At 32.9% G+C, this 19157-nt stretch overlaps 1 protein-coding gene across 1 annotated transcript; it reads left to right on the forward strand.

The window, feature by feature from the left end:
* Positions 1 to 1255: 1255 nt before the first annotated feature.
* Positions 1256 to 13766, forward strand: LOC148603643 (integrin beta-2-like). Its single transcript, XM_088553093.1, has 8 exons — positions 1256 to 1479; positions 2800 to 2849; positions 6392 to 6549; positions 7498 to 7607; positions 8250 to 8336; positions 8734 to 8869; positions 10502 to 10600; positions 11334 to 13766. Exons 1-8 carry the CDS (start codon positions 1405 to 1407, stop codon positions 11429 to 11431), a joined length of 813 nt encoding a protein of 270 aa, XP_088409219.1. The 5' UTR covers positions 1256 to 1404; the 3' UTR covers positions 11432 to 13766.
* Positions 13767 to 19157: the final 5391 nt, after the last annotated feature.

Raw genomic sequence — 19157 nt, forward strand, 5'->3', positions numbered from 1 at the left:
CTAAATACGTTCCCCATTATAGTAGACTACGCATAATCAGTTTCTTTATTTCTGTTTTCACAAGGGACTTTGACCTTTTTGAACTGATTTTTAGGTTTGTTTATTCGGACAGATTTAAATGGGAAGGGTTGTGATCACGTCAAAGTACTTTAACCCCGCATTTTTTCACCTGTCCCTCGGCAGGAATTTCTGGACCCTGAATGCATTGTTTCTTTTTCAGTTTCAGTTTATTTTTATGTTCCTGGAGTAAAAAGGGGAATGCAGCTATATGGTTGTACCTGTATTCTGACCTGTAATGTGAGAGTCTTGAGCTGATATTTTTGCATTGGGTTGTTGTCTCTGGGACATTTTCATCATTTCCATTCTCGTTATACTCTATTTAGCTGCTTTTTTTTCTAATTTAATGATACAGCCCCCACCCAATCACTCAAGGAAAACACTTACTCATCAAAATTGTTTCGCTCAACTCTGATTAAATAAAGGTTGAAAGGCAAAAATGTAAACTCAGTTTATTTAACATAGAAATAAATACTTAACATACTATATTTAGATTTTGGCTCAAATCACCGTGTACAAATCACCGTGTACAAATCACCGCGTACAAGTCACCGTGTACAAATCACCGCGTACAAGACGTAGTTAAAGGCAACACTTCTCAAATAGAGGATTTTTTAAACAATTTATCATCAGATGAAAACAAGCAAACAGGCAAATCAAATTACAGGAATTTAATGTTAATGGAAATCCTTTTTTTTTTAGATTTTAGACGAAATAAAAAATAAAAAAAGGAAACGAACATATTTGGTATTCGCTAATTTTATCAAATGTACTAAACACAAATTAATCTAGTACATATATATTTATTTAACCTGGTCTGACGTACTTCAACTCTCCTACGTACATCTATGTTCATTAAAATAGATAAGCTTAAAACAAGTATGGTGATGTAAATATATGTACGTGTATCGCAAATGCATTCACACGCATTTAATTTCTTTAGCATGTTTTGACACATATCGCTTACGTCTTAAAAAAAAACATGTACAACATTAAAACAATTTTCCCAAATAGTACCTATAATCGTACTGTACTATCTCACCTATAATCGTACCGTACTATCTCATAAGAGTCATTTTACTAATGTAAGTACATTGCAAGTTACTTGGCAATTAACTGAGGAAATGTAGAAAAGTCGGAAACTGCAGGTTGATGAAATAAAATACAACCATCAATTAAAAATAGAATTTCCCGATTACGACTGAAGTAGCGTTATATTTCTTACATGTGAAGCATTGAGAAAAACATCCAGTTGAAGACTCCCTGATAAGTTAGTGTGGAGATATAAATAAATTATACGCTGTATGTTTTCTTCTGAAATTTGAAAGATTTTCTAAATTTTTTGTCATGGATTTATTATGTTTTTTCGTTGCTGTTTTGTGTGTTTTTGCCATAGATGTTTCTGCTGGTTCAGTTTCCTGGGTGAGTAATATTATGGTTGAATTACTTTTTTATCTTGTACATTGAACGTGTTTATACATGTGATTTGTGCATGTTAATTACTAAAAATATCACCTAGCTTCCAGACATGTAGACTCGCGTATTCTAACTACAAATAATGACTACCCTATGTGTGCGTTTCTGATTATTTATTGTAACCAGAACCAGTGACAATTGTCTCTACGCGGGGCCAGATTGAGTGGAAGTACTGTATGGCTTGTAGTATAAATTTGTACTTATTAACAAGGTTAAACAAGAATTAAGTTCAATGATTTCAATCTCGAAACTGCAAAAAAATTAGGTACTTACTATATTGATAACTCTTCAATAGAAACATGTTAGAATTGAACCTACTAAAAGCTAGAAAATTAACAGCATTTTCATTACGTCTTTCATCTAACATGCATGTATTGAGTTTATTGTGGGATTAAACTTATATATGGTGAGCAAACTAATACATCCAGCCCTGTCATTTCAAGCATAATATACACATGTAGTCACCACTGTATATAGAATCAACGTGCTGTCGGGACAAGTTAATCTTCCGGAGCTTATGTGTACATTTTTCCCGCTCTAAGGTGTAACCGTTCTTGATGTTTTGTCCGAAGTTTTTCGCTATACAAAAGTTATAGAAGTATGAAAATGTTCAACACTCTTGAAAATGTTAGCAAATTGGTGGTTACAAGCTATAAATCCTAATATGGCCGATGGTTTGTTCTGTTTTAATCAGTTACAGATTCTTATATTCTTTAAGACAAAACTCAGTTCTTCCATTTGTCCATTCTTCTTATTAAAACTATAGACAACTCTTGAAGTAATATGAGCAAACGATATTTTGGTAAAATATAATGATTTAAATGATAGAAGCTTTGATTTTTGATGTTATTTTAACATGCAAAATAAGTTACTTTAGTGTGACTCCGCTATACTAGGTTAAAGTTCATTGGAAATATAAAACTATGCAGAATGTCATGACAAATTGCATAATGACCCGCGAAATGGGTGTTCTCTGATCCTACAAAAATGTATTTCACTACAAACTACCAATTAATTGGACGTATAGCAATACCGATACAGATTTTCCATAAAATTTGGCAGTAAATTAAATTTCTTGGTGGTAATTTTTACGGGGAAACCATATGGAGCTGATTTATGGCTTATACCCACTATTTACATTAGCCAACCTCGCAAACAATTTTTGATTGATGATTTCAGCAGATCTCAAACAAGAAGAAATTAACTTCGGGTTTTAAAACAAACGTGATCTTTTTCAATCATATAAATTGTTGATATTATTTGCAGGATGGAGATAGGCGTAATCTTTGTACAGACGATATTAGTGGCTGCAAACAGTAAGTGTAGTGTAATGGTTCGATTTCAGGCATGTTGTAAAATATAGTGCTGGTTAAAACATCTGGGTATGAAGACGGGATATTTATCTAATTGTTTAAACGACATTACACCAGTAGTCGATCAGAGGGATGATTGTTTAATGTCCGAGACCCAAACTGTAAAGGCATGTATGATAATACATATTTTAAGTCCTACACACGACCCAGTACACATTTTTTCTAGTTCAATTCGCATAAACTTCTCCGTTGAAAATATAAATTTCCATCTTATAAAGAGTAATCAAAGGAACCAAGAATCTTGTGTTTTGGTTCCAGAATGATGTAAATGAGCGTCACTTGTCTCCTATTCGTAAAAAGGGGACAAGTGACCCTCAATTACATCATTCTTGAACCAAAACATTGTAAAAGATTAGCCAGCAGTTCCAGTACCATGAGCGTTATTTTTTCGCGAATAATCATACTTGTACCAGTGATAACTAAAATTGCGTACACCAGTTGATGATAGTTTTAACCTAGATTGGTCATGACTACAACACTTGTAAAATGTTTGTTCGACAAACGCCAAATAAAGAATCACCGAAGAACACGTTAAGAAAGGCATAGTGGACGTATAGCAATACCGTTGGTTGACATACATGTTCAAACAAGTACTAAGATTAAATGCACATTGAAAATAAATGTGTAGTTACTAATTAAAGATATACCAACTTTCCGTTCCTTAAATTCACTCTATAGTTTACAATACTGATGAAAACTTGATTAGATGCGTAATTTACTTTACACGACCACCGCCTAGTTTCCGACAGTTTCATCATTAATCGGTGATTATTATTTATTAATTACATAATCTAATACGACTCATGCATGAACAAAGAAAACCGATTGATGGCAGAGATTAATTGAGATTTTTTTTGGTCAATTTCTAACAACTGTGAAGTTGACAATTGTATATATTACACACAGATTTACAATAGCTTCCATAGGAGAATCTGTCTTATCCGACTATATTGTTATTTTTCATAATCAGACATGCTTATCACTACTAAGATGTGTGTTTTTTTTTCTAATTTGTTTACTTCAACCACCCGTGCTATTGTACCCGCTATAACTCGTAAATCACATTTATCGTTTACAAATTGAATGATAATCGATTGATTAGCTCTGTTGAACAAAAATTTATCGATCCAACTCTCTAGATATTTTGATCGATAATTTCTGATGAGTTAAAATGGCCGATTTTTTTATCGATTTACATCGAAGATCAGAATTGATATAGCAGTTGCTGGAGCCTTTAGATTTGTAAAAACCTTTGAGCACCTGCAATTATTTTATACTACCGCAAGAAAATAGTCCCATTGTCATACCCGATTAAGGTTCAAATGCAGATAGTTAGGTCCATTTTATAGGTATTTCGAATCTATCATATTTAATTCTATGCTATTAACGCCAATAGACAACCACAATAAACAATTTTTACTGCGAATTTAATTAGGTTTGTATTTACAACGATCCAATCAAAATGGTTGATCTCGAACCTCTTATCAGTACCTGTTTATTTTATGTATTTACCCAAATAAACCAATCGTTCATTATATTATATTTAATATAGCTTATCAACTGAGAAATGTAGATAGTTGAGAGGGATATGTATCAAAGGACATGCTTTATTTCAATGATTGTGGCTTACATTGTAAGTTTGAATGATTTGACAGACAGTTTTGAATTGGAGAGCCAACTTGAAAATTTAGAAATTGAGAAAGGCCAACTAGTAGTTTGTAGTTCAATTTTGTAGTCTGTTGGGTAGTTTTGTGTTAATTCATCTAGATGTTCCATTTAAACCAACATCGAACCTGAATAATTCACAAACTGGCGCACTGCATGCAACGAAATATCACGAATTTGTTGTGTGTTTATTAAATATCCTTCGTAATCAGAATGGTGAATTTCAAAAATAAATCAAAGAGTTCAATACCAACCATTTACAGCAATAACCTTGTGTTTTGATAAATTTGAATTCAATACCTACACTTTCTCTTAATATCTGCTTTAATTCCATAATTTTTTGTAATTTGACGATCGAATATTTTAGGCGTATAAATTCAAACAAACGATATAAATTGATTCAGTGCATGAGTACTTTGATATTAATAAGTGATTGGTTACAATATTAACTTATTGTTCATTAGTCAGGAATAATTAAAAATGTATTAAAAGAATACTTCTTGTCCTTTTTTATGCAAGTTTATCAACACAATTAATTTAGTTCAGATATTTTTTTTAACTTATCAATCAGATTTCGAACAGAAATTAAAATCCAACTCATTTTGATCGACAACATTTTAGATTAATAGAGCTACATGTAATAAAACAAATACCAATAGACTATCAACTAGTGATCAAATTAATTGTTCAGATTTCGAACTAAAATTTCTTATCAAAATCATCGATTGATCGACAAGTGTTCGATCAACAGAGCTATATGTAATCACTCGATTACAAACTGATTTGTGACGAATGAGTGATTGATGATCAGTATGATTGATCAGTTATGTCGGGTATTGTAGCATTCAGTTGTATTCTCCATGATATATGTGTACTTTCCATCGGGAAATATTCAATATCAAATTACATGCATGAATGTTTTATGATAATTAATTAGTGTCCATTACTTTAAAAATTGGTTTTATTTATAGTCTGAAATATGTTACCATCCATGAATTTTTGATATGATTTGATACAATGTAGTGTTCTCAATACTGATACAATGTAGTGTTCTCAATACAACGAGGAATACAGCTAGCTGTTTCGTAAATCGTGAGCTAATTACTGGAAACTATTTCGTGGTGGTCAAATGTTTTATTGTGAAATAAAATCCTTCAGAAAGAATTCAGTATGATATACAGATGAACCTGTCAACCGAACCCGGAAAAATTGTAAACCTGTTCAAACCACACACCTTTTTAAAATCATCTACACGTTGTATATCAGTATTTTAAACTTTCGCAAACTGAACAAATTGAAAACCGAACAAATTTGAAAGTTAAAAATGGTTCGTGTTATGACACGTTTCAGCGTATTGTTCATTAGATAAATATTTTTTCCACAAGTATCCCCTTTATTCAGTGCAATGTTTTCCGTCATAAACTTGGTCCTTGTTTATATTAATCTCACCTATAAGAATGGGGATTATATTGCAATCACCTTGTCTGTACGTCCGCTACACTTTTCTGCAAACGGAAATTCTCATATTGGAAGGAATGCTTATGAAGTAATCAAGGGAACCAAAATTCTGGCGGAAATCAAAAGAATGTAATCCAGAGACAAAGACCAGGCATGGAAAAAGGATAAACACAACAAATAACATAAAGTAACTAAAATCATACATACAAAGTAACAAAAGTAAAAATGATGACTTGTACCGTGTCTCCCATTTCCAGGTGACAGCAATCTTTTATCTACATGTACTTCTTGTTAACCGTAAATTGTTGTTTGGGGCATACAACGCAACGTGTAACATCTTTTTATATGTTATCAACGAACAGGTATGCCGACAGTGAAGTCTGTTCTGGAAGAGGGAATTGCGTATGTGGAAACTGTCAGTGCTTTACTCACAGAGGGGATATCCCATTATCCTATACGGGACAGTGGTGCCAATGTGATGACTCGCGCTGTCCGAGCTACAATGGAGCTGTTTGTGGTGGTAATTGAAAATTTGTTTTTTGTTTTTTTTGTCCCCCACGACGCGTCGCGATGGGACATGGCGTTTTCCGCACATTTTTTGTGCTTTTACCAAATAAGTTTGTTTTTGGTATGTGGTCTTTTTATGAAGAGTTACATATTAAGTTCGACTTTGGTTACGGTTGAATGATTTTTACGGAAGTTATGGCCCTTGGACATAGAAAATTTCTGTTAATTTAAAGTTATCTGCATTTTTATTGTAATGCTTTTACCAATTTATTTTATATATTGTATGTAGTCTTACTATGAAAATTACAGATTAAGTTCGACTTTGGTTACGGTTGATTTTTATGGAAGTTATGGTCCTTGAACTTAGAAAATTTCAGAGAAAATTTCAGAGAATTTAAAGTTTTCCGCACTTTTATTTTTCGCGGGGGACATTGGAACGCTGTTCTTTTATTTCTATTGAACGGCATTTCTGATGTCAATAATTCAGTTTATTATTAAACACAATTACTCTTCTATGATGTATTATAACTCAACAAATTTGTGGGTATGAAACCATATGTAACAGCTCCTTCCAAAAAAGTATGTCCAACTAAACCAAATGCGAGAGCCTGAACGGTACATGTAGACGCAACCTGTAATTAAACGATATCATTGGGATCAAAAATACTTTCAACTTAAATATATTTTTGTTCAAGTTCAACGCATTTGCATAAGAACAAAGACTACAATAGTTAAATGTAAATTATATATTAAAAAGAAATAAGGGCCATGAATACAGTGAAATACAATAATCAATTTCAAAATTTAATGTATACCGTAATTATAATTAATTTCACAAAAAGAACCAATTGTGAAATTCGTCAAAATTAACACAACATTTATGTATAACAATTAAAGTTACTGCATTTTTTCAAGTTTTGATCTTGTAATTTATACCACTTTTCTTTCAATCATAATAAAGGCAGTGACCATGGAGTGTGCGCTTGTGGATTTTGTAATTGTTTTGGAAACTACACCGGAAAGGACTGTGGCTGTTCCGTACATACCGACAAGTGCCGAAGTGAAGACGGAGTAAGTAAATGATGGCTGACGGGAGCGGTTTCAGAAATTGGTATATTTGTAAAGTGGTTATTGAATTATTTGATGTGTTGCACGATCAGCTATCTACGATTAGCAATTCCTTTTAATCAAAATAAGCATATACATGTACAATTATGTAGATGAAACAAAATGAAAGCTCATGAAGATAAAAAGAACGCGTTATATACTGAAACAAATCTCAAAATGAAAAAGAAAAAAAGGTACAGTAAAATGCCCATTGAAACTAGACTCTATCAAGAACTGAATCACAGATCAGGCTATTTTCAGAAACAAAGGACATTAATCCAAGTATTATGCAAGAGCAGAAATGTATCACAGGAGATACGTGAAAGTTTCACAATAAGATTCCGTTTTCAGTTATAAAAAGCACACATAATGTACAAGAATATACACTTGCACGTACAAGTTTCAATGCTTCCCAAGTACGTATGGGCACAATGATCAGTCCTATTTAAAATAGATTACATACTTTATAAAAACTAACTCAAAACTTCACGAAAATGGTTATATACATATATGATACATTTATACAAAATTTGTAGGTGTACGATAAAATATCTATGCATCTACTACATATAAATCGTTTTCTATTGATTTGCATTTTTTTTTCAGAAAATTTGCGGTGGCAATGGAAATTGCGTCTGTAATCAATGTCAGTGTGCTAAAGGCTACGAAGGGAAAGATTGCACAATATGTAAAGTAAGGATATTAAAAGCCCGATGGGACTCCTAATGATACATTTTGTACTTAAGTCATCAAATCGGTACTTTTGCATTCAAACCATTTCAAACGCCTCGTCAATTTCACAAAAAGTCGTAAGCGTAAAATTGATCCAAAGTTATGACGTAACAATGCTATTTTCTGTTATGGCGTCATTACTTGCTATCAACTCCACACTTACGACTTTTTGTGAATTTGATGTCTGACTCGAATGGAACCACGAAGATCACCACGATTGTGATATTTGAATAGGGGAAAATATTTGTACTTCATACGATTTGTTTACGTACGTATGTAGGTAGACTAAATTAAATATGAAAATCTCTGTTACTTCATTAACATGTCAAGACTATCTTCAAATTCATTGTTTTTTCAGGACTGTCAACTCTGTGACTTTAACAAAGAGTGTGTCCAGTGTATTGCGCACAATAAAGATCAAAGTGACTGTCAGAACAAGTGCCAACATCTTAAAGTTAAAGTAGTAAAGAATTTACCGGAGTCTTCGGAAGAAAGTAAGTACCATGCATCATTCCTACGTTGGGCCAACTTTGGTTCAATGGAGCCATTTTAGATGGGCCAACGTAGGGTACCCGATGTTGGCCCAGCGTGGTAAGTGCAAAGAGAGCCAACTTTGGCCCAACGGAGTCAAACAGTAGTTGGGCCAACGTTGGTCCAACGTAATGCCAACATTGACACAACGAATCCCCAATGTTGGCCCAACATAAGCCCAACGTTAACCCAACCATATGGCCAGACGATTGTTTTCCTTATTAGATATTGGAACATAATTTTATAATGTATTTCCTGGTCATATAGCAGAGTGCTGATGATGTGCACTCCCTCGGAGTAAGCGCTCAAATTTCCTATCAGTTTATCATATGAATTCTTTTCAGTAAGAATATACCAATGACAAGCTGATTCTAGTTTACAAAATTAACTAAGGGGGTCTTTAAAGTCCTTGACTACCCTGTCGGGTCTCACAAGAAAATCTGTTATAACATTAGCAGATATTACGGTATATTGGTATACTAAATACTGAAAATTTGCAATTTTTTGCATCGAATAGATATATGATAATACTTGTCACTGTTTTGTGTTTAGGTTGAATTTACATTAAAAATATGTATACATTTGTTCAAAATGAAATACCACATTTGTTTTGTAAAAGGTGTATTATGCTCAGTTGCAAAGCTGCATAAGGGGCAGATAATAATGTACACTATTGTTATCATAAATTAGATTTGGTTATTTTCAATAATTGTTTTGGTGTTATTAAGTTCTAAATGTTAAACTTATTGCATGAATATTAAACATGCAATTAATTAATTAGTGAAAAGAGCCAACAATACTTTTTTGAAAGACGTAAAATTATATTAATAAATATATATGTTTTGGTGTTTCAAGGTTGGGCCAACTTTGACCCAACTTAGTATTGCAGTTTAGATGCAACACAATATATGCTTTCACACATCCGGATTTGCTTCCTACCTAGTTTTACTTTCCTTGAGACCGACATACATTTTTGCATCGAGAATAATATGAAGTCTGTTTTAACATGTTTGCTATCAAAGTCGTTTCGATGTTGGTTCAATGTTGGCGTGCTGTCTGGGTAACTGGAAAGAGGTATAGGTTATAATAGCGCAATTATATCTCCTCGGTATTCAGCCGGATCTTTACCCCAACATGCAGCCCAGTGGAAAATACAGAAACGTTCATGATTGGTGGATAATAAAAAAAAAGATATTTTCATGAAAACATTGGTGGTTTTTATTTCAAATATATTATTATAAAAGCTATATGGGTGTATTTTAGTGTTAGATTAGAGAAATTTCATCTGGATCTATTTGTAGATTTAAGTGGAAGTGAGGACCCCCCATACGGAAATTGCATTGTGAATAATTGCGCTCTTGTATCCTTTAACCACACTGAGAAGTCTATGAAATATTACATTTCATACTGTGCTTGATAATAGTCGAGAAACAAGTATATATCAACTACTAAGATTCGACATGATTTCAGAATTTTGATATTAATGCAGTAAAGATTTCCACTTTTTTCTGGCGTTCACAACGATTTCAAATATTTACATGTAGCTGCAAACAGAACAAGAGTTATCCTTCTTACACCATAATCTTCTATTACAGGCAAACGTTCTGAAGTGAGATGCAATTATGACGATGTTGCTTTTGTTGTGGAGACCGATGAAAACAACCACATTCAAATCAAAGCAGCTAGTCTTAAAGGTACACAAAAATAATGTGCAAACGTTCTTGTGCATTAAGTGAAAATATTTGGAAGAATTAAGGGATGTTGGTAAAATGACAAAACCACGTACACCGAATCCAAATTACACTTAAAAAGGTGTTGACTAGTTTGGGGATGACTGAAAAGATTGTAGGAAAAACGGATTAGAAGCTCTCCATAACATGCATATTTTCAGTCTATTTTATTAAACTATAATCCCATTTTTACCAGATAGGTAGGAAATATTGTCGTTATAGTCCACTTTTATCTTGATGACTCAAATGTTGAATTAACAACGTCAAGAGAGTAGGCTTTTCTGACCACGTTTGATAACCTCAGTCTGTTCCTAAATGAATACTGAAACTTAATACTCGAAAACAAACCTTAGAAACAGATCAATTTATTCATTTTTTTTCTTTAAGCTCTTTTTGATTACACTAACTGTTGTCAATAACATTTGTGATTTTCCCAAATAAGTATTTCACAAGAGCTACAAATCACGCGGATCTAATTAAAGTTAATCGGTTTCAACTTGGATTTTGTGAATGGAGTCTTTTTTGTCTCAAGTAAATACATATACCTATTTTTAAGTTCTGAACTCAATATTCTGTTGCAAAGCAGCGAACAGTAAATACAAATGTACCAGTTTATTTTTGGCAACGATTTTTGTTATATGTTAGGAAATGTATGATTGTTTGAACAAATATTCACGATTTGCTTTTTCATTTTCAGGAAACGATCGCAACGGGGCTGCAAAACACAGTTCTTCTCAACTGTTACTGATTGTTGGTCTGAATATTTTGGCGAGTATTCCTCTTCTATTGGCTTGATTCAGTACCAGCTTACTAGTAACTAAACTGAGTCATTTTAATTAGTGAAATCAGTGTATTCCAACATGTTATTGGAATATATTCAGATATATAAACGAGGGAATGTGAATTCTTGCACAGATTATCAGGACCTCATGAAAAACAGATCAATATTTCAAGTTCTTCAAAATTCATGCCTTGTAAATGAATTTAACAAGTACACTGATTTGCACATTTACATGTATAGTTAAAGAGATGTTAAATATTTATTTCTACGTGAAGCTATTGTATATATATATATATATATATAACGTCTCAGAATGTGACGACTCTATTCGCTACACTGCTTCATCGGATCAAATTGATACAGGGAAGATATGTAAACGTATAGAAAGGTCTGAAAAATTCCCAACGGTGTTAGAACTGTCAAATTTGCAAAATTTTTGGTCTAGGGCGCTGGACTTTGTGCAGGCGGTGTTGCCATAGATGTCACAGCGGTACGAGTTCGAGTCCCGCCGAGGGAATGACCAAAAATTTGCATCGCAAATTGACAGTTCTAACATCGTTGGGAATTTTTCAGACCTTTATATATATATTCAACGGACTTAATTTGAACTACTTACAGAGTAAATGCATACTTATACCAGGTATTGCTGAAAGGTTTCAGGGGACTAACAACTATAGTGTATCTATAATTAATGTTGTTTTATTCGTTAATTTTGTGCACTTACATTTGACATGTACATGTAAGATCGTGTCTCTGTGAGAACCACACAAGTGGTGATAGATGTGCACCCAAATAATGTTTTATGAAGGATTGAAAAAAATTGCCCACACATCAATACTTTTTGTGAGTGCTACATGTATTCATAAGGCAGACAAATAAAAGATATGTCGTGAAAAAATATCGAAAACCAGGCGTTCGTCTCATCCCAATCGGAAACTAACCGCTGAAGACAGGCATTTCGTAATTCTATGACATTATTCAAATCGGACTTCCTTCGTCGCATGTACTTTTCCCCGACTAGGCAAGATTCTTGCATTCTCTGAGAGTTAAAACACCTTTAGCGTCTTGGATGTGTTTAGAAAGTCAGTCACTGTACGGAGCTTGACAACAAAGTCGATTTATTTCCTTGATTGTTTTTTTTTGTTTACCACAAGCTTTGCCATATGCATGTACAATGTATACATTGTACATACATGTTGTGTGCTTATCATATTCGGAGGCATTCTATAGGAAAAACTTCTCACTTTATGCTACAGGTATATGAGGAGTGGGGGTTTTGAATAATGGAAGTGGTGAGACCTTTTAAATAATATCTATAGTCTACGAAATAATTACAAAGGTCAATTAAATTGATATAAACAATAGTTTAAATGCTGCAGAATTTCAAGATACAAACACAGTTGGTTATATAGAAAAAGCAACAACAAAAAGTGATTTATGGATTTTATTGGGAACAGGGAATTCTTTATGGAATGGAGTTTCGAAGAATGGGGCATTTGGGGTGGAATATGCCATTAATTAGACGTTTAAACCATCCAAAAGTTTAATGGTTTCAGAACGTGGTAAAATAAGAAATATAGCCCTTGAACTTTATATTTGTTATGTATGGAGCTCTTGAAATATGTGTGGGTCCCAAAAGAAATTTGTATATCATTTGTTACGTTTCCAAAGGTTCTCGGAATATATCGCATCCAACAAGTTACTAAGTAGCATCTGCAATATCAATATTACAATTAGATTGTACAATATATTGTATAGTTTATTTTCTTTTGTAGTTTTGTGTTTCAATAGTCAATCGTCTTCTGGTATTATATAATATTATTTTTTTTTGTGAGTCATGACATAATGTTCCGTTCATGTCTTCTATGATTTAAGCCTAAACCCACCCGAAATTCTCCGTTACTCCTGTTACTATATATCGCACATCATAATTAGGTTAAACATATCTATTTACTCAAAGGTTCTCGCAATGACCTCTCTCATACAAACAATGATTACAAAATAATGCATCTTAATTCGTTTGTTTATTATTTGTTGTATTTCGTAATAGTCATTAAACAAATTTTACTTCATTTTGTTTTTATTTTAAAAGCAATAAGTGGCAACAGCTCACAGCATTTATAAAGCAAACCTACATGTAAAACATTTTTGTCTATACGAGTTCACTTAAAGAATGGTAGATACAGTGTATGTAACTCTATTTCTATTAAAGCGCTGTTCTTATACTTAAAAGGGTTATAGAGGCATTATCGTAACATACATGTATATGTGTTTATTATTTTTATTGATGTTATATTTGTGTATTATTGGTATAAATATTGTTATATATAAAGACTTTTCTGTACAATGCTTGACGATTATTTCTATTATGTTTTTTTTTTTTTTTTTTTTTTTTTTTTCTTCTTTTTTTTTGTAAATTAATTTAAAAAGTAACGGTTTTATATTGAATATTAGTGCTAATGGGAACGTTTAATTATAATTGTCAAACTGGAACCTAATAGTTACTCGTTTGAATTTTTATCTAACTAAAATACAATTTGTAATCAGTATGAGGACAATAAATTACAATGGTAAATTTTATGTACTGTTACAGGACCCTTTAATGTCCCTACACATTCCCGTTTCTCCGTTTTAACATCAACATCATAAAAGAAGTTTGAAACTCAATTATAAAAAAAAACTAACAAGGCCATCAGTGAGTTATATTAGCTAAGTAAGTATTCTTTAGAAATTCGTTTTAGTCATGCATTAACTAACTACTGACGGGTTTCAATTGGCAAAGACACAAATGGTACAAAATATGGGCGCGACAATAATAGGACAAATCAAATATGTAAAAAGAATCCAATTACATAGCCTGAATGTGAATATAGGAAACAAAGACGATCAATCAAACCATTAAAATAAAAAAAGATTAAATGAGGCAAAAACCCAGGGCCAAATAACGCGGGAAACATCAAGAGGACAATAGGCAATAAACAAATCACATGTAGCAAACAAGGCCTAAAATGTAAAATAAAGAAACACAACACGAATAATATGAACCACATCATAAAATGGGGGCGGGGGGGCGTATTAAAAACCTATGTCCAGGAAAAACATCTTTTGCTTCTTGCAAGAAACACACCGTATTGCAACAGAGTAGTTGAAGGCCAGAATAATCATGTGAAAATAACAGATGGTAGCCTTTATCGCACAGGATTTTTTTTTATTAGTCATCAAAGTTTCAGCGAAGGACAATGATGCGTTTTCAATTACATGTATTATTCTTGAAAATACAGACGACCTTTAGAATCAAAGCAGATAGAAAATGTTCAAGTGATTGATAGCCATGTTTACCTGCTAAAATTATATTTCATCACCTCCCTTTCTTGAAGAACTCCTGCTTTATTTTATTTTCACAAAAAGACACAACGCAATGTTTGAACTGGAAAAGGTCATTTATTATAAAACTAGGTATCAGAAAAAAAACAGCAAGATATTCTACATACAAATATTACACTAAATTTAGAATAACCTGAATGGTAAAATGCTGAAAATACATCAATCGCCCAAAAATAATTCAAGCACGAGAGATAGAAAACCGCCAGGGTAATGCTCCGTATGAAATAACGACTAATTTATACTTTCCAACCAGAAGTTGAAAAAGATGCAATATAATCATTACTGAACAGAGAATCTTTCCATTTAGGGTTACACCACTGAAATACTAAGAATATTTGGAATGAATGCATGATCTGATTCATGTCACAATTTTTATAACGTGCTATATCAACTCGAGACTCCTATATCAACCTACCGACCCATGGGTTGATAAAAGTCGAGGTTTGATATGGCATGTGATACAGAGTCAAGGTTTGTTATATACGTTATTCGATATGGGTTAACGACGTAGGGTTTATACAATCATCTTTAATGTATATACAAAAAAAGGTATGTTTTAATCTAAATATATGATATATAGAGAACAATACAAAATAAAATATGTATCACATGCCGCGTCATCCCGATAAACCATGATCTGCCAGATACAGATATAATGGCAATGCCGTTATCAGATATTCAAAACAGTTGTATTCATCACCAAATATATGATAAATGGCAAATCTGTATCATCTGTCGTATCAACCCGAGACACTTATATCACCCATGGGCTACTGGCCCTCGGGGCCATATACATGTAGGTCGAGGATTGATAATGTGTGTGATACAGATTTTGTCATGTTCATTATATCATATATTTTAACTTTAATTGTGTTCCCAGTAGGGGTGCAATATATTTTTTTTAAACAATCACTTACCATGCATATTCCATAAAAGGTATGTTTTAATCTTAATGTATGATATTTTAATTGAATATCGAAACAAGACTGATTAACTAAATACGCTAATGTTAAAAAGTCTTATTATAGCTCAATTTTATACAAATTTACGATACATTTGTACTTATAATAAATGATAGAACAAATAACATAAGTTTCTAAACAATTTTCATAAATCTACTGTTACAGTAATAGAATAACAAAGTAGTGAATTATAGATAGAAACATGTAACATAGGCTCCTGACACCATATGTTATAAAGAATTACATTACATTAATTTAAAGATGGAAATATAATTGATGTTAATGATCTCACAAAATATTACATTTCATGTGTATTAAATGATAGAAAAATAACAGATGTTCATGACCCCATGCTTCAAAATATTACATTACACATGTATTAAACGATAGAAAAACGACAAATGCTCCAGACTTTATGTTACATGTACACACATCTGTAGTTCAGAGTTAAAGAGAGAACCTAAACCGAGACACCTGACGTCATGTTCAACGGTTCATGTAAGTTAAGTACTAGAAGCCGCTGACTACACATTATACAGAAATGAGTGGCTTTTGCTTTGGCTGTAACATGCAGAATATTGAAAATGTGAGTATCATTTGATCTTGATGTGCTCAGCATATTGTCAGTTACGACAGAAATAGTTTTCCAGTTATCAATGTTTACACATTGTATAGTCTACTGTACACAAAATTGAGACAAAAATCAATATATAAAATTGAGTGCTTCTTCAGAGGATTTGGAAATTTATGACTCATATACTTTCATAATTTTTTACACTGTATCTGAATTACATGCATATGTTAGTTCTCTGTTATTCCACACTGTATAATGGTTTGCATTCACGTTATTTACACCAGGTGGCGCTTCGGTACTTTCAGTGATGATTTTTACATCCGGGCTGTTGTCAATGAAAACAATGGCAACTAGTCGCTACTTGACCTGGACAGTCGACCGTTTGAAAGATGCGTTGTCGGCGAAGGGAGCAATAGTACGGGGGAAAAAGGCATACTTGATTGAGAGGTAACTTCGAATTTATGTGATATCTAAATATTTTCTCTTTCCAATGGCAAAATTCTTGGTTTTCACAAATGAAAGACACGCCTTTTTTGGCCTTCATTTTTCAAGTGCATCACATTGATAATGTTGATAACATCATTCCGGGCAAATAATTTACCAAACAATGACCACTTTGGCGATATAGGCGACAACTTTCTAAACATAAGAAACATATTAATTTATTGGAAATATTATACTTACTAACAACACCTACCTCGTTCAAAAATAATCCCCCATCTGTTAAAGCTACAGTATTTTGGCCTTCATTTACTTTAAGGTTCCCACACCATTGACGGTTAGGGTTAGATATGTAATAGTGATGTCATAGGTTATGAGACCCCTAAAGTAAACTTATAGTATATGTCGTATATTTTTATCATATGAGGGGGCAAGGGTATTAACTGTTTATATTGTATTACTGAGGTAAATCAATTCTCTGTTAGCTGTTATTGACCCTGTGTTTAAGCTGTTATTGACTAAACATTTTAAGTGTTATCACTAGTTTTGAATTCTATATCTTATCTGTTATTGGTATTAAAAATGATTTAACTGTTGTGCTGTTATTGGGACATTCCATGACCGCCTCTTTTATACGACATGTTCCTTTCAATAAAAGAAACTACACATTGATTAGCACAATGGAGTGCTAGGAGTAAGGTCTTGGACCTTATAAGTAATATTTTTTTTTGTAATAAAATGTATTTCATTTTAAATAAAATAAAGTTTTTTAGACACAATAGAAAAACAAAAATGCTGCAGTTTCAATTCATTCATTCATTTCAGACTTGAAAGCTATGACAGAAATGAAGACTTCAGAAACCCCCCTCTTCAAAATGTACCGACACCACTTTCTGTTGATTGGCCACTTACCGGATACCAACAATTACAGACAAATCACAAAGTTCTTTTGCCAAAGTTAACCTCTGAACAAATCAGACAGTGCTTTATTTATAGAATAGCAGGTTAACCTCTCAACAAATCAGACAATACTTTATTTATAGAATAGCAGGTGTCCATATCAGATTTATATCCACCACTATTTGACGGTGGCTTTATCAACTTATTGTGCATATAAAAAGACATCGGCTCCAGAACTTGCATTGTTGTTTTATTGATGTACTTCAAATGGCTAAAAATCACTCTGTAAAATGCCTTTTGTCCTACATATTTATTTTTTAACCTTATTTTATTGCAATGTCTGGTTATGTATAATGCCCCCCCCCCCATCCCCCCACCGTGTGCCCATTTCTATGGACAATAAAGAATCTCTATGAAATTTAATAAACCAAATAAAATTTGCAGGTACAGGGCTTTAGGTGTAAGAAAACTAATTATTGCGCAATCCCAGTCCCATACCTAAAAAATGTCCTATTTGAACAAAATAGTACCATATAAAAATACATATTTAAAAAATTAATGAAGTCAAGACACTGAACTGGATATCAATTTAGGTGAATATATATGGAACATTTTAAGGCCTAATATTTCTCATGACATTGGGATCACTGCCTCTCCTTCCCGCACCCATGTGCACTTTAAAAGGCTTATAGTAGTGAGTACATGTGTGTGTAGTATATTTGGCACTCATGACTCTACCCATTCTTTAGATAATTTAGCAGTCCCTAAAATGCAAGGATTCACACTACATTTTGTATACTACAAGGAGTTGGGATAATAAAACACTGTGATATTTATGGAATTTGTTCACATTACCAAAATATTTCAACTTCCTGGTACACAATGTTCATGACTTCATAACCCCTCTATTATCTAGTGTTGTTTTCCCCAAGTTTGATAACCATACGGACAGTTCAGATAACATGTTTCTCAAGAAAATACCTTCAATATACAGTTTCAAATACAAACTAGTGTATCGGTAACATATCTAACCTAATAACGAAGGTAAGTAATCCGACGAGTCGAAATGTTGTTTACAAACAACGTCAAACTGAGACGGGTTCCAAAGGCCCTTTGTCTTGGGATCTGTCCGTTTAATTGCTATCCTTCACTTCAAAACTATGTCAGGTCGTTTAAAGGGGAATCTGTGGCCACCAGAATTAGTGCAGGCGGGCACACAGCAATACTGGGGCATTTTATTCACTGGAATAATTGTGTTTACCGCATCTCCACTGGCCACAGCTGGCACGAAACCACAATTAATTTTCCCACTGTCTTCTTTATAGCCTTTCTGTAATTTAAAAAAATTCCACCGGCGCAATTCAATTCAGATTTTCAGGGACGTTAATTTGAACCTTCCAACAACTTATATAAAAAATATAAAAAAATTTACCATTATTTTTTCAAATTTTATGCATAAACACAGAGATACCCTAAAAA

The sequence above is a fragment of the Perna viridis genome, chromosome 11 (assembly GCF_037379345.1).
Source record: "Perna viridis isolate PV_CMFRI_1.1 ecotype Kerala chromosome 11, ASM3737934v1, whole genome shotgun sequence".
Classification (NCBI taxonomy): Eukaryota; Metazoa; Mollusca; class Bivalvia; order Mytilida; family Mytilidae; genus Perna; species Perna viridis.